Raw genomic sequence first — 20,932 nt, 5'->3', positions numbered from 1 at the left:
TACTATCAGTACATTTGTAGCTCTTACAACACGTAAACCGCTGCTAAGTGATAATGACATTAAATTTCTGTTTAGATATCACATATTCAACTCTCTGTCCTTTAGTTGGTAATCTAAACACAAATTGGAAATAGAATCCTAATGTTGCGAGAACTAGATAGCGAGAAAAAAAGGGAATCAAAAATTAGGTATGGCGAACACAAAGAAATTATCGACATTAAATCCGATAATATTTAATGTTACCTGGAAATTTAATCCTGAAACATGCTAATGCTGTAATTAGTTATGTTTTGCTTTACACAATTCATCAAATATTATTTTTTAGAACTATTACCAATTTATGCTGAGCACATTTATATATACAGTCGTTGGTTACCTTATGTACCATCTTTTTTACTCCATATTATTCCATGGTGCGTGATGTTTGATGCCTCATCTCTAAATACTAATGATGGCCACAAACGTTTTCTTTATATTCAAAACCTGGTAAATATCCGCGGCCGCGTTGTATCAGAAGAGATTGTAATCTCATGCAGAACCAAGGACCACTTAGTAAGACTATTGGATGTAATTTTTACTCAGAGATAAATGTAAGCCCGAATATGTTCCATTAAAATACACACAATAAAATAAAATCTAATTTTAAACGTTAGGTTTTCAGCAACCGCCACCACTTTATCCAAATATCTAAATATTTAAGCATTGTTACGCCCTATAGGATTTATCTCTCAAAGCTTAAGTAAAAATATTGTTATCGACTCACAAAAAACAATAGTACTACCGGTTAAGCAGACCGATTAATGGAGCAAAATGATTTTATTTTTTGTTAAGCCGCATTCGAAAATCTGGCTTAAGATGAATTGATAGCATCATGATGCATAATACAGCATATAAAACTATCATCCCACCACCAAACAGATAGTTGCACGCAACAGGCAGTTCAATTCCCATAAGAAGACTTTTGTATTCTTTTAGAGACGATACCGTAAAGCTTTCTTGATCATCCGCGATCATATCTTCAAGTAATTCCAACTCTGGATAGTCTTTTAGCAGTTTCTCTAGTCTTGCAATGAATGAACACGCTCCCAGTACGTAATTCGGTGTTAAGTCCAAGAGATATGCCAATAAGAATTTTTTGGTAATTTTTTTGCTCATTTTGGCCATGACCACTATAAAAGCAAACGGGAGAGCGTTAATAATTAAGAACGATCCAAACACAAGAATTATTTTTTTCATGCCTCGCAATATGGAACCGCAGAAAAGATATGCTGTTATAGTCGCAAGAAACATCATAAAGGAAGTTAAAATAGCCATAAAATCAAAAATATCACCGGTTATAATTCTGATACCTACCGCGAAGAAGATGAAAAGTACCAAGTGCCTAAGAAATTCGAAAATAAAAACCGCAAAATAATAGGATGAAACCGAATAGGTATGGACAGAAACTTCTCTCTTAATCTTGTCGTGCTCACCGTTGAATGCCATACCAGTCAGCAACGGTATTATTGCCACTTGAAACCCAACAAATATACTGAGGATCATCACAGCAAAAGTTTTCATGCCATCTTGGATACATTTGATTGATTTTCCGCGTAGGTCTTTGGGTAATTTTCTTGTGCCATCTCGGAATCCGGTTTCTATTTCTTTAGCAACTTCTGATTGCATGTTGTTAACGACCCTTACCAGATAGAGAATCAAACAAATTGAAATAACACCAATTAGCACGGTCACTATGTTCTTTTTGGAAAAAAGTTCCAATTTGCATCGTCTCTTGAGCAGCAGCATAATATGGTAACAATTCGGAGCGAGTTCAACATAATAATCATTGCCTGTTTTGTTAAACTTTTCACTCGCATTGAAATTATACCGCTCTTTAACCTCGTTTACCAAAGAGTCCATTCGCCCAGATTCATCAGTCTCGTGGTAGATCCCTGGTTCAACATTTAACACTTTCATTGCAAAATTGGAGAACGTCTCTCGGTCTTCTTTTACAAATCCATTTGATATTAAATGTTGCTCACAATTCTTCATACTACCCATATACACCGACCTACCCTGTGACAACAACAAAATTTCATCAAATTCATCGACCGTTATGTCATCTGGCTGATGTATGGTGAACAGAATTGTTCTTCCTTCTTTGGACAGTTCCTTAAGTAATTTGATTATTTTAACCGTTGTATTGTTATCTAATCCACTGGTTGGCTCGTCCAGAAAAATTATCTTCGGGTCTGTTATTAGTTCGACGGCGATCATCACCCTTTTTCGCTCACCACCCGACAGATTGGACATTTGACAATCCAAAACATGTGTAATGGCAAGTTTCTTGAATAGGCCCTCCACTTTTTCAGTGATATTTATGCTCCTATTTTTTAATCTAAACTTAGCGGCGTACGTGACAGTTTCGCGCGCAGTTAACGTGTTATATATCGCATCATCTTGGTCAACGTATCCAACAATATCTACCCATGTCTCAACATCCCTTTCAACTCCATTTAGCGTTACTATACCGGTAGACGATGAATCACTTGGTAATCTCCCGGCCAATGCTTTTATCAGCGTTGTCTTTCCGCTTCCGCTCGGTCCCATGATTGCTAACAATCCCTCTTTAGCGTGTCCACAAGCATTCGACACTAGTTTTATTCTTTTCTGCCTATATCTTCTATTGTGATTCATAACCTCAATATCAATATTTTTCCATTCGAGTTTCATTCTTTCTCTATTCTCTTTTCTTTTATTTTCCACAATTTACCTTTTTAGATCATATCGGATTTTTCGCGCACTGTGATTCGTTCGTATTCAAATATCTCGTTAAAGATGGCATGACCTCCTTTAATAAATGTTATTCTATCTTATCTGGCCTTCGTAAAAGTTGACAGATTTTTTGCTGCTTGAAGCATGTGTAAGAATTTGATGCGATATTACGCTCCAAAACAAATTTGAAAATGCTGCCTCGTGATTCTTTTAGAAAATTCCATAAAAGTTTGAACGTAAGACCAATTTAACCGAAGTGTATGATCGGTTTACATGAATAAAATGGGTTGAAAGTTGTTGATGTAGATTCACTGTCTGCTATTTACCCATATGTTTGTAATCTTTTGCCATAATTATCTACGTCCCGAAAAATTGATCAGTTTGCCGGCAAAAATATGTTCTACGGAAAAACTAAAACCATATATCACCCAATCATATGGCCAGGAAATTTATTTGGTTTAACACTATGGCAGAACATTTAACTACAGCCATTTTTTGGTTGGCAGAGCCGAATAAAAATTTTGCATATCGCAGCTATAATTTGCCTTATACGTTTTATAGATTGACTGTGATTTAACAAACAATAGTTTCCGGTTGCTTTTGTGTGTATTTATCATGGCCAGATTGGATCTTTATCATTTCGTACACGGCATTTATCTAACTGATACTGTTTATAGTAATATTATCAATGGAACAATTAGTAAATACACTTTTATGTTGCAATGGGTACATTCGTAATAAGCAATAATTAGCGTGTTTCTAAATATGGATTGGTATTTGATTCAATATAACATATTTCAGAAGATGTTAAATGTACTTTCTATACAACAAGTTATGAGCCACAGGTCGGTAATCACAGTCGGTCCTAGCAGACCAGAAAAGTATGTTTGCTTGGATACTGTGATCTTGTAAAAGTAATAAACGGCTTTTAGTTCACAGAAATGTGATATAATAATCTAAGCATGATAATATGTGTGTAAACCGTTTATCCTCTTTTTCATTTTTGGCCAATAATTCTACATTCTACCAACAGTCAGTTTTCTGCCGCCCATTCGTTCTTTTATGTTATTTTTTTGCGAGCATTTGTATTAGATATGTGTACTGAAACATATGAATAACACTTTTTTCCACAAGTTTGCTCACTCACTATCAACCGAATAAATCAATTTAGCACATTTTAATACGGTTGCGTTCAACATTTTTTGGTGCTCTGATGCTTGTTTTCTGATTCTCTTGTCTGCTTTTATTTAGCACCGAGTCTTCTTAGACCTTTGTAACTCCCGACGGACTCTTGTATAACACAAATATTTAGACAAAGACACCTATTTAGTTTTTTAGTTACGCTGCATTATATCTGATTAACACATCAACGCTTTCGGATCGCTACAACCTATCGTGAAGGCAGTGACTTTTATTGCTGCTGCAAAGTATCGGTCAGTATTGTTTTCTACCAGATATTTGGATACTGTCGGCCTGTTTTGATCTAACTGTGGATTCATTATTTCTCGTTCGTGGAATATGAAAGCTTGGATCAACTTTATACCTGCTATAGAAGTAAAAGTAGAACACTCTATTTTCTATTGGTTAATGAGGAGGTAAGTGTATCAAATACTCGTGTCAGTCCTGCAATCCCAAGATAAACATTTCATTTGTAAAAGAAACTGTGCAGGACAACAGTACCCGGTACAGGAGAGACTTTCTATGAGTAGCGGAGGAATCAGAGCTGATACATAGACATTGATTGATACATCATAACGCCGAAGCACATGTCTCTCGGTTTTCATTTGCATCTAATTACCTTCATTCCTTATCTCGAGCTAGAGACTCCTTTAACAAATATTTTGCTCAATCAATCTTATTACATCGTTCAACATCATGTCCACTGTGTTCCTGTATTCGCTTCAGAACAATTATCAAACTATATTCCAGCATATTAAGCATCTTACTACATCAAGCGATCCCGCCATATCTACAGCAAAAACAATGTTTTTACGAACAATAGGCATTACAATTTCCATCTCCTTGCGTCAGCGTCAAATAAAGAATTTTGCTTAAACGACGTCAATTAACATGATGCAAATACATGCTTATCCGAGGCAAATCGATACTAGGAGATGAATTCTGGCACAGAAAAAGTTTGATTAACATTATGCATAAAGCCATTAGAAAGAAAAATGGATATAAAAGACATATAGTGTAATTTAAGCAACCTGATTCTATATGTTGTATCCTAAAAGTTACCAATTTCTCGAGGTTTCTGCTTTGACTCACCATATTAGAGTCTTGCTGTGAAACAGTGTTCGTCTACTGACGTATTGATGGGTAAACGTGACATTTTGACTATGAACGGAACGAAAATATCACATGTTAGTAAAAGATTCTTCATTAAAAGCATGTAAAACACAATTTAGCCGATAAAAATGATTGAATTTGAATAACTCGATTTGTTCATACCACGGTATTGCTCACTTTCTATAAAACTCGTTTCTAATTCGGCGAGAAGAAGTACCAATGCGTAAAAATTAGATGCTAAACCGATCAGAAGCCGTTTTTGTAATTTAAAAAGAAAGAAAAGAATGTAATTTATTCTATATATCCAAGTGTGTTTGCAGCCAATGTGTGAACAGATGTGAGCGAGCGACTTGCTTCAGAGAACTATTTATACATTGATAACGTATATTTTTTATAAGGATCATGTGTTACGAGCGACTATTAATCACGTCAGCAACAACTCGCAGTTTACTTCAATCTGTTATAATTGCTATGTTCACCTCTCCAGTCATTCCTCACATAGTTTCGCAAACTCCCATCAACAATTCATAAGTAAACATGTTTCCTATTTAATATCAGCATGCAGAACGGGCATTTTTGTGCCTATTGGTTTCTCAGTGGCCATTTTGTCTGTGCCTAATTTATGTCTAAATTCAATTTACTAAATACCGCATGTTCAACCTAAATAGCACGAAGAAATTGCCATCGCAATAGGTGTCACGCAAAACAGTTTACATACTCTCAACAACCGCTTGTGGTACGCTATTCGCCCCATTCTCGTTGAGCAAAATATTCATGGTTACCTTTTTACCCTTCGATGACAGAAGAACATGTAATTTTGAGGATACCGGATGCGTTACGCGAGCAATTTGACAGAGAAATAGAGGAGAAAGGGTATCCCGATTGCGAATTCGATTTTAACGACCTTAAAAACATTACTTTTCGATATAAGGGGACAAGATACAGGGTGTCTGCAATTCCCCTGCCGTGTATCCTTGAAGCACAAAAATCGTTTGATGGCAATCAGTTCTACAAAATTAACGACGTTGCCAACATGCTCGTTGTATGGCCGAAAAGTTACACAGAGGTGGAGATAAATCACTACACCAAGATCTACGCTGCCAGCGGAATTACGCCTCCCCTAAAATTTGTGAAGCATAGACGCTGGAGAGAGCGAGCACAAAGCCTGAGCGCAGTGGAAGAAATAGAAAAGAAGGTGAAGGAGTTGCTGGAAAGAGACAGGTTGGCGACCAGTATCAGAATACAGACAGTTAATACGGATAACGAGGAGGAAGATGTGTCATCTTTGGCCGCTGAGTTGGAACATAATCTAATCGATGAATATCTGGTTGATCAGAAGCGATTCGAGGAAACAACATTGGAAAGCGAAGTGGTGATGGAGCTCAAAGGCCAAATCGAAGAGATACAAAAAAAGATAAGAGAGAAGAAAGAGTTTTTAAAGTCAGCAACAAATATCATAGTCCAACGAAGGTTTGAGGAGGCGATCAAAAAATTATCTGCAGAGCTCGACGAAGTCCGTGCGAAATTGAGTAAACAAAGCGCTCACTGAACCATCCAACAGGATAGCAATTATATGGATGAGTGTTACGTACATTACCGGTAAACACTTTACACAGCCTCATCAGCTCGTTTCTATCTATTTTGATTTGGAGATAAGCACTTGATTCCATCTATGAAGAGTGTTTTTTACTGAAGTACGGTTGTTTGTCTCTTCCCTAGTAGCTAAATGTAGCCAACGAATCGAAGTATGCTCTGTATTCCCATTTTAGGTGTGATTGTGCATATTTGTTCCACTATCTACAGCTTCATTCATGGAGTGCCATATGGATTCAGGTCCCCGTTGTGCAATAAAAGTCGATCAATCCTGTTTTTGACGAAAATTTGAACCAAGTCGTGTAGCGGTTCCTACCAGAACCATTAGTACTCATTCTTCTATTGCAATTTCTGTCCTGGGAAACAATTGCATAGTAAATAATTTTGAATGTGATTTGGACTGTGTGTTTTTAGAGATTGAACTGCCACGAGCTTCAACGTGCAATGAACCACTTATCATCCCCTTCCAACATATATCACAACGCTTATTATCCATTCCTTTTCAACGTACAACACAAAAATTCTTACGCATTTAATCGATCCACAGCGCGCGTATTATCAATACAATCTCAGTCAGTTCTATCTTGTGGTCCTATCTTTCTCTAAATAGCACCTTCTCTTGTCGTGCTGAACCGTGTTAAAGCGCAAATAATGCAGCAAAAAGTCTCAATAGAATAACTCTAGACCAAATTTTACGCGTCTTAGTCAAAATTCACCACATATATCAAATACAACTTTATTAAGGATTTCCACAGCCGTGGTAGGGAGAACCGCTGGTTGCAGAGAAAACAGAAAAAATAATGCGTACAGATCTAAATACAGGTGCAATGAACGTGGTTGAAACGTTAATAATAAATAGACTTTTATAACCAACATAGGTTTGCAACGATAGTTTGTTCCTTGTGGTATTAACTCTGTACTATGCTTAAACCATCAAATATATTAAAAGACAACTCGAAGGCTGATTGAACCGTTTGAGAAGAATAAATTACTTGGCCTTTCATATAAAATCAAAATTTTTCTTTCTCATTTTTACGTAAAATAAATAGTTAAAAGCTGTTATCAGATTCGTTTTCACAATATTTGTTCATTCATTTTTTATGAACAACATTAAAATGCATGATTACCAAATGAAATTAATTATTGGCCCCTACCAAAAGGTATAAAACAAATTAAAAAACAACAGTATGATATATTAAGGGAAAGAAGTATCATTTAAAGTGTAATCAAACCTTATTCTGATTTATAAACCGAAATAGCGTAGCTAGTTATGAATACAAAAAGTATTTTAGTAAATATGCAATTTGTTTTCCTTGTTAAGTGCTATTCCATATTCTATCACGCTTACATGTGCAAAACACAATTTATCAATTGAAATTCTGTGCAATAGCTAGACCCTCATGAGTAATGGTCGGGCTAAGTTCAACCAAAGCACCCCAATCACAATATCGTAGCACTCACATATGCTGTAAATATTTGTTACACGAACAAAATATGTCACCGATCCTATATTGTACATAAGATCTTCTGTTACGTCCATCAGGTATACGAGTGCACTATTCTGGTATCATGTTTGCGTTAGGTTCTCGGTAAATGCACTTTCTAATCCATTGCATTAACAAAAACGCACCAGTAACAGTTTAAAATCATGAGACGAACAGAACTACAGATTTGTGTTGCTTAGTTCACTGTTTGTCGTGTTCCATGTGCAATTTTATCAACCTTAGAAAGATCGGCACACAGTTGCAGCGGTATCAGCCATTTTGAACGGGGATTAAATTCGATTCTTCAAGCTTAACGCACCAACTTCCCATAAGTCCACATGAGTGCAAAAAATGGCATCTGAAGTTTCCGTGCTCATTTATCCGGACCTAAACAACGTTACGTAAACATTCGATCAGGTTTGAACACAGCTCCAGGATAATCATTCGCTGCTTTGTATCAAGTAAATGGAGTTAACCGCGTACATACATCAACAAACAACACGTCGTATTTATCGTATTGATTCAACGCTACCAACAACCCTTCATATTCCTAATCTCTTTTCGTATGTTTAAAATTATTTTTTAACCACATGCCCATGTGCTACCAGGAAGAAAAAATTGCATACATTGCCAGAGAAGATCTTGGTGGGCAGCCAAAGACGGGAACTCTCAAAAAAATCACTGCTCTGCTGAACCAAATTAAGCAGGTGCGCGAATCATCGCTTCTGAAAATTCTTGAAGACCTGTCGAGTGTCGATCTAAGCAATTTTTTGGACGATGCCATTACTTCGCTCTTAGAACACGATGGCAGAAATGTCCATACAACGATGCGGATCGTCTTCAAATTGAGCAGAACCTATGATGACTTTGATGATGTTTTCCTGCATAGCTTCAAGGAAATACTACGTCAGAATCTGAAAACGGAGTGCATTGACTTTTATGCCATTATTTACGCCGAAATTTGTGCTTGCGGAATCGAAAAACAGGAAAGGTACAGGAATTTTCTCCGAAAGACAATGGAAGGAAACTTTTATAAACATAAGCTTGGCGTGCTACACAGCATCATTGCATTCCTGATGGAACAAATCTGTGAGCTGGAGCAAATGCATAACGACCACAGAAACATTATCCAGGCCTTGTCAACATACTACCGTGACAATTTAGAATTTCTTAAGGAACTTTACATAAAGCTTGACAAATCGTCTGGGGACCAGAAATATATCAAGTTATTGAACAACGCGCTTGGAATAGAAATCCAATCGGATAACTTTGTACAAATCATTGAGCTTACGGAGAAGGAAAAAAAGTTTTATAAGAATCACAAAGTGCCCAACCACAGCACGAACGAGAAGTCTTGCCGAATGACAACGGATAAGATTGTACAAAATATACGAAATCCCTATTTTGTGGTAAGCAACTTGACGCGGAACCAAAGGAAGGAAGAGTTTATTATGTCTCTTCTCAACGAGTCCGTCGAGTTGAAATATCTTGCTAAGATAGCAGCGATTCTTAACCTTGACTATAATGTTGAGATAATCGACATGATACACTCCCACTCAAATGTTGCAACGAAAACGCTTTCTGAATTGGTCATTCAGGCTGTTAGATCGGAGCGTAAGGTTTATTTTGCGTGTGAGCTGTTCAAGTTTGATTGCTTTGACCGTGATAAATTGATTTCCATGTTTCATTTTTTGCTGAAAACGAAAAAATACGAGATGCTTATCAACTGCCTGGAGCGAGCTGGGCGCTTTCTGCTTGCCAGAGAATATTCAAGTGGTGGAAATGAGGATATAATAAAGCTCCTGCTGTATTTGAACACTAGGAGCTCTGATGTTGGTGTTAATGAACGACGAGCCATTAGAAACTGTTTGGAAAGAATTGTCAAAACAAGTGATGAGCTGGACAGCAGCGATGTACGCAATTTCATGGAGTTTCTGGTGGGCAAGTGTAAGCTCATAGAAGACGGTGAGCCTGTGCTTGAATTTGACATAAGTGACAAGCTTGCTGTGCTATTTGAGACCAACAAACTGTTTTTGTTTACGTATCTGTTGGACTTGTGGTCGTTCCCTGTCCCGATAAAATTAGCAAAGATTTTCATTTTCTTTGGATTTAACATCGATTTGGTGCAGAGCTGCATCTCAATATGCATGGAAAGAGATGAAAAACACAAAGCGATAAGCTATGCAAAGCTGTATGGATGTATGTTGAGCGTATCCATGGCGCGAGACTTGGGGCTGTCTGCGAAAATTGATTCATTTGTCAAAAAGATTTTTTTTTCAAGCAACGGCAACGATGTGTGCAAAATTTATCTCGTTTGCGAATTTCTAAGTCCATTTCCAGCATCTATTAAGACAAGCTGCGCAAATCTCATGAGGGACTTCGTTGAAATGAATGATGAGAAGGATTTAAAGGTGCACTTTGTAAATTTTTGCCGGGTTAACAACATAGAGACCGATGATGTATAAAGAATTGTCACTGCAAATGAGTCCAGTGGACATTCTTGTTTTATACCGGCTCTTTGGGAATAAAATGATAGTCCTCAGAGAGACAAGACGGATTATCCTGGGATAAAACCGCACGTAGATATTGGGTATAATTACCGCGAAAATTAGTGTTTACTGTTTAAAAACATGCTTTCCAGCACCGAATTATCGTATTTAGAGGTATTCGTTGGTATGCTGCGGAGACAGGCTGATTGCGCTCTTTGGTAATATTCTGACTAAAACATCCGTGAAATAAGTTTTATTTTTTATATTCGTGATAAGAATAAGCCTTTGTTATTACTCTTTACTCATTGCCCGTAACTCTTTTTTTTCTTTTTGATCGAGGCTCTGAAGATGTGCTTTTGTCGCGTTTTTCATTCTCCTTTTCTACTTTGGTATCCTTATGTGCTGTTTTTTCTGGTGTAGCTGCGTTTTTTTCATCAACAGGTGCGTCGCAATTGTCTTTTTTCGTTTTGGAAATTTTAATCTTCGTTGTTCCTGCAGCCTTCGCTTTTCCAGGCATAGAAACAGATAACCTGGAACTTTTCACTCCGCTCACATCATTTTCATTCTTATCTGTTTTTGAACTCTTCGTCTTCTTGGTTGGAATAGAGCTGCTATCGATGTCATCCGAGTCTCCTTTTTTCAAACTTTTCCTTCTGCTAGATGTGGCTAAATTGTTTTTGGTTTCACCGCTTTTTGAAGAAGATTCCAACTTGCTTTTCCTTCTCGGGGTGTCCTCGCTCATGTTTTTCTCACTTTTCCTTCTCGGGGTGTCCTCGCTCATTTTTTTCTCACTTTTCCTTCTCGGTGTGTCCTCGCTCATGTTTTTCTCACTTTTCCTTCTCGTTGTGTCTTTGCCCATGCTTTTCACACTTTTTTCAGTTCTATTCTCTTCCACGTCTTCATAATCAGCTTCTGTTCCCTTCACATCTGCGGTTGTGGTTTTCTTCCTACCACCTTTCGCAACACTTTCCCGTTTTTTACGAGAATCCTTGGCCTCAGGATCTATCGTCGCATATTCCAATTTTGAATCGCTCTCCTTGCTTCGCTTTTTATCCTTTTTACGCCCTGACTTATCTTCACTTTTCTGTTCAACCTTGTCCATTTCTTTGGATTTGATACTGCTGGCCGGTTTTGCAGGCTTAGTTATGGTTTTTTCTTTCGATAACACACCCTCTTCATCTCCAATGACATGCTTTACTTTTCTAAACTTTGATGAATCTTCCGGCTCTTCATTCGTAAGTTTTTTTGATTCTCCTCCTTCCTTCAACGACACTGATACACGCGCTTTCTTACCTTTCTGCGGCATATCTTGTAAGCTATCATCTACAACTCGCCGCCTCTTTCTTTCCTCAGATCGCTTTCCAATAGCCTTTTCTTGTCCTGCCTTTCCAATAGCCTTTTCTTGTCCTGCCTTTCCAATAGCCTCTTCTTGTCCTGCATTTTCTACCTCCACTTTTTTCAACTGTTCTGTAACCTTAGCCAACACCTCATCGGTGAGCACCTTCTTATTTGTCTTCACCTTCGTCTCTAGGACGGCTCTCAGCGCTTTACCATATGCATCGGTCTTTGTCCTCCTAAAGACATCGATCCTGGCACAAAGTACTATCTTGCTTGCAAGCGATCGTATTATGCGTGGCGATTTCGTTAATCCGTTATTCTTAAGAATGCCATATTTTGGTGTGGGCGTTTTGTTTTTCAAGGACCTAAAAAGTGCTTTCTCAGCACCCAGAACCTGCACCGTGCTTGACGAACACTTAGCAAGATTTATCAGTGAGCCACACAAAGTGACCAACTCAGCGGTGAGTCGGAAACCCAGTAAAGCATTGAGATTTGGTGCGTGAATTTCAACTTGCTGCTCGAGGTACTTCAAAAGCTTGTCCATGCTCTTTTTCTTCAGTTCAACTAGATCGACAAGCCTCTGCAAGTTTGTCCAGTCATTCGGCGAGAGCTCAATTCCAACAGAGTCCTTTGTCCACAAATACTTCTTGCTCATATCCCCGTTCTCTTTTATCTTCCACAGCTTCTTGATCACCTCCACATCGTAAAACTGCTTGTACTCCACCTTTTCATCATCGGACTCATCTTTCCTCTTCCTTATCTTCAGTTCTGGCAGGTAATTAAGGTATATCTCTGCTGCTCTCTTGTCGTACCGCTCTATGTCGCTCTCTATTTGCTTCAACATGCAGTAACTTTGTGCAATCAGCGGATCCAGCGTGTAAAAATTCACGTTCTTATGTGCCATTGAGTGGCTCAAACCTCGTACACTCTCATCCTTTGCTTTTATCTTCTCCCTTAACAGCCTTAGCCTTCTTTGATCTTCCACAAATTTTATCGACTTACACGCATCCCTCAACCCGGATTTGACCAGACTCTTATCAACAATCAAATCATCAACATCGTTGTCTAGAAGGAAAGTTTCAATCTCCTCGGGTAGTACACCTTTTATCACCTCACTGTATATCTTCTGGGCATGCTCAGCGCTATCAAATCTGTATGAAGCGACCAAACTGTCGTCTTTGAATAGGTTCACGGCATCAGCTGATTCCATTAGCGCATACATTCTGGGGGTAAGAAATTTTTTTAGCTTCTTCTTGCAGCGGCACCACGAACAAATAGAAAAGTGGCTGCGCTAGTTCGAAACTCATTCAGAACGGGTACCAAAAGTAAATGCACTTTAACACACGAAACATCAAAACTGGGCCTTGGAACAGCACCTTGCTATGCTAAGCGTAGTGATGAACAAATATATGTGGCTCACAATCTAAGTTTTGCTGAACTGCTTTCTTTGCTTCATGTCTGACCATTCATCAACCATGATACAGCAAAAATTACTTCGCAGATGTAGACCTGCATTGTCTGAATGCGTATTTTGACACGTGTTTGCAATTTTTTTAAGCTCAATCACAGCGCTGCAGCTGCATATTTTTGCCTTTAACAGCACACTTTCATCTTTCTACGTTTTCAAACACCTTTTTCCAATAAATCAGCCCTAAAGACTGCTTTATTACCGTTGTTCCGTAAAGTACTAAAAACAACTTCATTTTTGTGGTAGTCGGCCTATCAACACGAATGACCAACTATCTCGGCACGCTACATTCAGTCGTATGTCTATAAAAACTGTTATTCGTCCACAAATCGATCTACGCCCATTGTTAGCCGCGGACACTGCACAAATAGTCTATGCCGTCCCTGACAAACGTTTTGTATTAATTTATCATTTTAATGATAAAATTTGTTTGGAGTGCAAGGGCGGATGCAAAAAACCTACAAATACAAGCTGGATCTGAAATGTATCGATGTGCACCTGCTGGACAAACAGGCACTGGACAGTGAGTATGAATACAAAGTTGATGAATTAAAGGAGATGTACAGAACCATGCTCTCGATAAGAAGATTGGAGGAGTGCTCGCAGCAGCTTTTTGATAGAAAAATGATCAGGGGATTTTGCCATTTGGCAAGCGGTCAGGAAAGCATCTATGCTGCATATAAACACGCTATATCAGGGGAAGACACCGCGACTTCCTCGTACAGGTGCCATGGTCTGAGCTACGTGACCGGAGACAGTGCCAGGGTGATTCTTGCTGAGATGCTAGGTAGGGATGAGGGTATGTGTGGTGGAAAGGGCGGATCTATGCACCTGTATAACAAAGCATTCTATGGCGGACATGGTATCGTTGGTGCCCAAGTACCGATTTCTCTCGGTCTTGCATTTCGCCACAAATATGTTAATCTTGCAAAAGGCGATAAGCTCGATAAGATGGTGGCTAAAAATGTCAGTTTTGCCTTTTATGGAGACGGTGCTGCCAACCAAGGACAGATATTTGAATCCTACAACATGGCAATGTTATGGAAATTGCCGATCATTTTTGTGTGTGAGAACAATGACTACGGCATGTGGACAAGGGTGGAGACTGCAAGCAGTAACACTAATTTCTACAAAAGAGGGGACAACATCCCAGGTATACGGGTGAGCCATGAGAATGTTTTGGACCTCATAGCAGTTTTCAAGTTTTGTAGAGAATATGCCCTTAAAACATGTCCGCTGGTTTTGGAAATAGCCACTTACCGGCTGTGCACCCACTCGGCCAGAGATCAGACCGATTTTAGATCAAAGCAGGAACTCACCGACAGGGCAAAAATTGATCCGATTAACCACTTTAAGTCTTTTTTGGCACAGTTTGTTCCAGAAAATGAGATAAGGGACATCGAAAAAAGTGTTCAGGACACGATTGACAGAGAATCTAACCTGGCACAGTCAGCCAAGGAACCGCAATCAACGGAGTTGTTCACGAATGTTTTGATTCAGTAAACGAAAAATGCTAAGTTTCAGTTTTATTATTAGCGAAGTGCTAATTACACCATTCTCTGTGGCCGTGACGAAAACCTTGTGCCTAGTCAAACAAATTTGGTAATTCTTTTATCATAATGTGCGAACGTGCACTGACTCACGTGCAGGGAAATGGTGGAGCAGCACTGGCTGTGTATATCGAATACCGTGCAATAAGTGAGTTGTCAACCGGTGAAAGCGTTTAATAATTGTGTTAGAACAAGGCCCATTCCGTTGAGTATGGTTCCGCATTGAACCATGTGCTGTACAATAGGTGCATTTGTAGTTGCTCATCCTTCTGAAAAGCGGCTAGAGCTCAAAGAGTATAAGGAGAGGTAAAAATAATGCTTTTCTGAACTGAAGGGGCCTTGCTTACAAGGCCATCGACTAAAACGCTCCGTTAACATGAAAGTACGGCACACCAACCTTCTATTCATTTGCAGCGCAAAACAAGAGGAGGTACAATGCACACCTCACCCATTAATTCATCTTTTGTGATTGCTAGTGTTACAATTACGAGCTCCTGATCACAACCATAAATAAAACATTATCCTGAAACACACAAATTAATTTAGATTCATCACTAAATTCGCTTGTTACGAGCTTAGATTATCCTGCTGCACAGAACGGGATTATTGAGTTAAAACAGGAGGGTGCAGATAACGCAAGGCCCTGTGGGCCGATGCTCACAGCAATTATTTTGCAGGTAAATTTAACCTAACCAAAACATATCATGTAAATAAAGAGAAAACGTGGGAGTAGCAATTCAAAAAGAATGTTTTGTTCGAAAACCTTCATTTAGTTCGTTGTAGGACTTTCTATCCCTTGCCTTTACTTCAGATTGCACATTATGCACGAACATGAGGGTCCGTAAGCCACACCTTGTGACCGATGAATTACATTAATTTAACATTTCAATATTGCTGTTGATAGCACCCTGTTCTGCTCTCTTACAGCAGTCAGCAACGGGTTGAACAATACTCGGTGTACACCTGGTGTTGAAAACTTAAATGTAGCCAAGAACAAGCCTTGGAATCAAAAATGGCCACCCATTTTATGATGGACCAACAGGGCATGTTTGTTCGTGTTATGTGGGAGTGTGTGCAACAATCAGGTACATCCTCGGTAAAAAATAAGCATCATGGTTTCAACGTGCCTTCAAGCACTGCAGTACAGCCGATCCCACGAACACACAGAGGAGTGCTTGATAATCAGCATGCAGATGTGATGGCATGCCCGTCATGCAAGTAAACAACGCTTATTTACTTTTCGATATCATGTTTCACAGTTATCTTTAAAAGCAAAGAATTTGTAATCAAATAATGACCAGCCCGCTGATACACACGGACAAAGAGGAGCCTGGGTCGCTAGCAGACGAAAGTTCCATAATAAAGCAAAGGATTAGTGCCAGTGATACGGAAGCAAAGGATAGACCGACGGTACCGTGCGAAAAGCCTAATTTGAAAATGAAAGATGGCATGTCAGAGGATAAGACAAGAAGAAAATCGGAAATCTTGCTTCTTTGTTTGATCTTTCTGGTGTCGTTCCTAGTACGCTCTTATAAAATAGAAAAGGGCAATTTCGTAGTTTGGGACGAGGCCCACTTTGGAAAGTTTGCATCGAAGTATTTGCAGCGACTTTTCTATTTTGATGTTCATCCGCCCCTGGGAAAGATGTTGACAGCACTGAGCGGGTACCTGTTTGGGCAAGACGTAAATTTCAAATTCGACTCTGGTTCAAGCTACCCGGCACAGATGGACTACGTGGGTATGCGACGGTTTCACGCGTTCATTTCCTCATTTGTTCCTCTGTTTTCATATCTGACGCTGCGCGAAATGTCTTACGATGTTCATTGTTGCACTGTGATCGCATTTATGATAATCTTTGAGAATTCGTTGGTTTGCATTTCGCGGTTGATCTTGCTCGATTCGCACCTTTTATTCTTCACCTCCATGGTGGTGTACGCCCTCGCCAAGTACATGCGAAGACGAACAACCGCAAATCTCATGCTTTTGGGCACTGCCCTTGGATGTGTCCAGAGCGTGAAATGGATCGGCTGCTTTACGACTTTTCTTGTGGGCCTATTTATCATTGCCGAGCTGTGGCTTCTTCTGATACAAAAAAATGTAGCGTTCACGCAGTTTATCCGTGTATTTGCCGAACGAGCGTTGTACCTGATTGCGCTTCCCATAATCATTTACCTGTTCTTTTTTTTCGTTCATTTCAGGATTGTAAACCGTTCGAGTCCCGATGATGGTCACATGTCATCTTTTTTCCAGAGCACCCTGAAAGGCAATGAACACAGGTTCAGGAAATACGTGGAGTACGGAACTGTCGTGACAATCAAGTCCACCAAGCTTAGCGGCCAATACTTGCACTCGCACAAAGACCAATATCCCGAGAGCGAGGGCAGCCAAATGACAACGTACGGACACAAAGACGAGAATAACTACTGGGCGTTCCAGAAAGTTGTTGATGGCGACGTAAAGGCCGAGATGGTCAAAGACAACGACGAGGTGGTTGTGATGCACATGAACACCCTTCGTTATCTCAATCTGGTAAACAAAAAGGCATATGTCTCCAAGGATGATAAGCTTTTGTCCACATCTCCTAACACCGAACTCTTCAGAACCAATCTGTTTAAGGTAGAAGTGGCAGACGATCTAATCAAGAAGGAGGATAGGATCAAAACACTGACCACCAGGTTTCGACTGAAGAGCGTTGATGAGGAGTGCTATCTGCGATCTACAAATAAGCGGTATCCACAATGGGGGTTCAGACAGGGAGAAGTGACATGTTCGTATAAAAAGGACAGCTCGACCCTCTGGAATATCGAAATGAACAACAAGGTAAAGAGCGAGGACTTGGAATACAAAGAGCTGAGAAACTTAAAGTCTGCGGTATTTCACAACATTGTCGAGCATAACGCCTTGATGTATGTAACGAACAAATCCTTCGTGCAGGACGATGACCTAGAGCCGATACGAATCGTTTCGCAGGCCTATGAGTGGCCCATTCTGAGGCGGGGCCTGAGAATGTGTGGTTGGAGCAATGAGAACATCAAATTTTACATGTTTGGGAATCCGTTCTCGTGGTATCTCTCGCTTATATGCGTGCTAATTGCGCCCACAGTTTTGTTGTGCAGGACGCTCAGACAAATACGAAATAAGGAGCGTATAAACATGCAAAATCTGATTTTTTGCTGTTTATTCTGCGGCGGATGGGCTATTCATTTTCTGCCGTTCTTTTTTATCGGCCGGGTACTCTACTTCCACCACTACTTACCGGCTCTGTACTTCTCCATGCACAGCATTCTTATATTCGTTAGAAAACCGAAATTGCTTTACGCAATTCTTTTTCTACAGATCGTTGTCTTCTGCCTGTATTCACCATTCACTTACGGATTCTACGACCAGAATGCGGTGCGTTGGCTCAAAATATTGCCAACTTGGGATTTTGTGGATGATATAGAAAGTTAAAAACGTTCAATAAATGCCTTTGTTCATGTTACGAGGAAGAAACGTGTGTAAAGAGGTTAATGTGAGCGGTAGCTGTATCTGCGCGCTTCTCTGAACGGAGTTGTCTCAACTAAACATTTATTAGGAAGACACAACGAACGTAACTGTATCTCTTATGCTTGGCATCTCCTCAGATCAGCACTAAACAATGTCTCAAAATAGAAAATAGCTTGGATAGTCGAATCGTCCTCGTTGTAAGAATTTGCTCAATGCTGGACCTGGTAGGCATATTTCGACATTATTTGTTACTTACGAGGAACCCGTTAACTAGGGCAGAGGTAGACACATCGCGGTATTTTTGCTGTAAAAGCACATTTCCCGTCAAATGTACGTGTATTTGCGTTCAAATGTGGTATTTTTGCTGTAAAAGCACATGTCCCGTCAAATGTACGTGTATTTGCGTTCAAATGTGGTGTTTTTGCTGTAAAAGCATATGTTCCGTCAAATGTACGTGTACTCATGTGCAAATCCTACATAATAGACTGTTCAACTCGTTCCCTTTCTCCCTTAAAATTGCCGAGTGATGTGCTGAGTACGTACCATGACTGGTATTGTCGTGAATTAACCGTTAAAAACAACTTCCTCACATTTTTTACCAACAGTACGCTCATTTACCACTGCAAAGTCTTAAATAAGAACACTTTTCTGATTTGCTGCCCCCTCAGCTAGCAAAAACCGCTTTTCTGCACTGGAATTAAAGTAATTTTGAATGTTTCTGTTCTGCCTGCAAAGCATTATCTATCCAAAAAACGCTTCTTGTGCTGAATATGCCTATTCCTGTGCAGCGAAGCGTTCAATTGAATGCTGCACACAGCGTATCTGCACAACCTGCTGGGCCTGACCGCCACAGTAAACGTACACGCGAAATACCCTTGATTCACCCGTACTTTCTGATCAGTTTGGAAATTATGACGTGTTTGTCCCCGTATTATTTCTCACAACAAGGAATCAGCAATCGCTGCGTTGTCGTATGGGCTGGTCTCTTGTTGTTGCGGGCCAGCACTTTATCGTTATTACAGGTGCACATGACGGGCAATGGTACATATTTAGCCTGTTCCGGCGTAATCATAGAAAAAATGGTTGCCCTACCCAGAATGAAAAAAATATGGACGGACGGCTGCTTCGACCTGTTTCACTTCGGACACAGCAATGTTCTGAGACAGGCCAAAGAGCTTGGCTCGTATCTCGTTGCAGGGGTGCACTCATCCGTGGAAATCACCCAAAACAAGGGATTGCCCGTGATGAACGATGACGAGCGTTACTTCATTGTACAATCGTGCAGATGGGTAGATGAGGTTTATCCGGACGCGCCGTTCATTACATCGTGCGATCTTGTGCTATCGAAGGGCATCGATCTCGTTGTGCACGGTAATGACTCCATCGAGAATGCGGACGGCGTGGATTGCTACGGTGAGGCAAAAGCAAGGGGCATATTCAAAACAGTTGAACGAACACTGCACATTTCTACAACTGGATTGGTTGGTCGCATGCTTCTCAGGCGGCGATCAAACGGAAACTGGAACGGCGCCGAGAACAGTGTCTCGCTTGAACCGGGTGTTTCTACTGCTCTGCAGTCTAGCGTTCCTGTCAAATCGGGTGTGGATGATGAAGGCAACCGCCAAGTGTACCTCAAGGGCCTGTTAGAAAAGTATGAAATTCCTGAGCGGAGGAACAAGGGAAAAGTGGTGTACATCGATGGTACATTCGATCTATTCCATGCAGGACATGCCAGTATCTTGAAAAAGTGCAGAGAGAACGGCTGGTACACGATCTTAGGTCTGTTCAACCAGTCAACCTCGCACAAACTCAAGCGCGTGAGCCCCATCATGTCATTGGTGGAAAGAGAGCTGTGCGTGTCTGCGTGCAAATACGTGAGCAAAATTATCAGAGGTGCACCGTTAGTACCAGACAAAGACTTTATCAGGCATCATGGGATTGATATCATCGTTTGCGGTGCAAACGATACTTCGCTCGATAATTACCACTTAGTCAGGGACATGATTGAGTTGAAAATTGTGGGAAGCGATTTTCCCGAGTTGACCAGCACATCTATCATACAGAGGATCATCGGCAATTACTACGGCTATCAAGAACGGAACAGTAAAAGGTGTTAGATCATGGTAAAATACCTTTGTTAAGAACAATTTCACGGTACAGCGTGTTTTTTACTCGTAAGTTTATCCGCAGTATGGCATGTTATACCGGTTCGCTCAACATTTTTGTGCCGTGAATACCTCATGCAACCTTTTGCCGTGTTAATGGTCCAACGCATTAAATTTGGTCATTTGTTGGTCCTTCCGTGCCAATTTTTTGCTAAAAGCACGTTTATTCTACCCATCATGTCCACATCAGGTAAAGCATCCTCCTAAAATAACAAAAACTATTGGATTTGTCAAACCTGCCTTATGCCTCAGAAAATATCTGAAATGCTGGAGAATTCATTTTCTTTTACTCGTTCTTTTCAACAGCTCTGCA

The 20,932-nt window shown here is 40.0% G+C and overlaps 8 protein-coding genes across 8 annotated transcripts; 6 read left to right on the top strand and 2 right to left on the bottom strand.

Annotated features, from left to right (window-relative positions):
• Positions 1-285: 285 nt before the first annotated feature.
• On the top strand, positions 286-588 carry VCUG_01662 (uncharacterized protein; the record flags this gene model as incomplete). The annotated part of the gene is made up of 1 exon (XM_008076487.1): positions 286-588. The coding sequence occupies one exon, from the start codon at positions 286-288 to the stop codon at positions 586-588; it is 303 nt and encodes a 100-aa protein (XP_008074678.1).
• A 213-nt stretch (positions 589-801) lies between these two features.
• VCUG_01661 (uncharacterized protein) lies at positions 802-2,712 on the bottom strand (the record flags this gene model as incomplete). The annotated part of the gene is made up of 1 exon (XM_008076486.1): positions 802-2,712. The coding sequence occupies one exon, from the start codon at positions 2,710-2,712 to the stop codon at positions 817-819; it is 1,896 nt and encodes a 631-aa protein (XP_008074677.1). The 3' UTR covers positions 802-816.
• Positions 2,713-5,842: 3,130 nt separating this feature from the next.
• On the top strand, positions 5,843-7,172 carry VCUG_01660 (uncharacterized protein; the record flags this gene model as incomplete). The annotated part of the gene is made up of 1 exon (XM_008076485.1): positions 5,843-7,172. The coding sequence occupies one exon, from the start codon at positions 5,843-5,845 to the stop codon at positions 6,593-6,595; it is 753 nt and encodes a 250-aa protein (XP_008074676.1). The 3' UTR covers positions 6,596-7,172.
• A 1,547-nt stretch (positions 7,173-8,719) lies between these two features.
• VCUG_01659 (uncharacterized protein) lies at positions 8,720-10,857 on the top strand (the record flags this gene model as incomplete). The annotated part of the gene is made up of 1 exon (XM_008076484.1): positions 8,720-10,857. The coding sequence occupies one exon, from the start codon at positions 8,720-8,722 to the stop codon at positions 10,586-10,588; it is 1,869 nt and encodes a 622-aa protein (XP_008074675.1). The 3' UTR covers positions 10,589-10,857.
• On the bottom strand, positions 10,725-13,172 carry VCUG_01658 (uncharacterized protein; the record flags this gene model as incomplete). Its single annotated transcript, XM_008076483.1, has 1 exon — positions 10,725-13,172. The coding sequence occupies one exon, from the start codon at positions 13,170-13,172 to the stop codon at positions 10,911-10,913; it is 2,262 nt and encodes a 753-aa protein (XP_008074674.1). The 3' UTR covers positions 10,725-10,910.
• A 688-nt stretch (positions 13,173-13,860) lies between these two features.
• On the top strand, positions 13,861-15,498 carry VCUG_01657 (uncharacterized protein). The gene has a single exon (XM_008076482.1). It carries the CDS (start codon positions 13,866-13,868, stop codon positions 14,919-14,921), a length of 1,056 nt encoding a protein of 351 aa, XP_008074673.1. The 5' UTR covers positions 13,861-13,865; the 3' UTR covers positions 14,922-15,498.
• Positions 15,499-16,219: 721 nt separating this feature from the next.
• On the top strand, positions 16,220-18,593 carry VCUG_01656 (uncharacterized protein). Its single transcript, XM_008076481.1, has one exon. The coding sequence runs from the start codon at positions 16,262-16,264 to the stop codon at positions 18,416-18,418; it is 2,157 nt and encodes a 718-aa protein (XP_008074672.1). The 5' UTR covers positions 16,220-16,261; the 3' UTR covers positions 18,419-18,593.
• Positions 18,594-19,224: 631 nt separating this feature from the next.
• On the top strand, positions 19,225-20,726 carry VCUG_01655 (uncharacterized protein; the record flags this gene model as incomplete). The annotated part of the gene is made up of 1 exon (XM_008076480.1): positions 19,225-20,726. One exon carries the CDS (start codon positions 19,225-19,227, stop codon positions 20,569-20,571), a length of 1,347 nt encoding a protein of 448 aa, XP_008074671.1. The 3' UTR covers positions 20,572-20,726.
• Positions 20,727-20,932: the final 206 nt, after the last annotated feature.

This window comes from Vavraia culicis, assembly GCF_000192795.1.
Source record: "Vavraia culicis subsp. floridensis unplaced genomic scaffold supercont1.27, whole genome shotgun sequence".
NCBI lineage: Eukaryota > Fungi > Microsporidia > Pleistophoridae > Vavraia > Vavraia culicis.
Note: the sequence above shows the minus strand (reverse complement) of the source record. Positions and strands in the feature narration are given on the sequence as shown.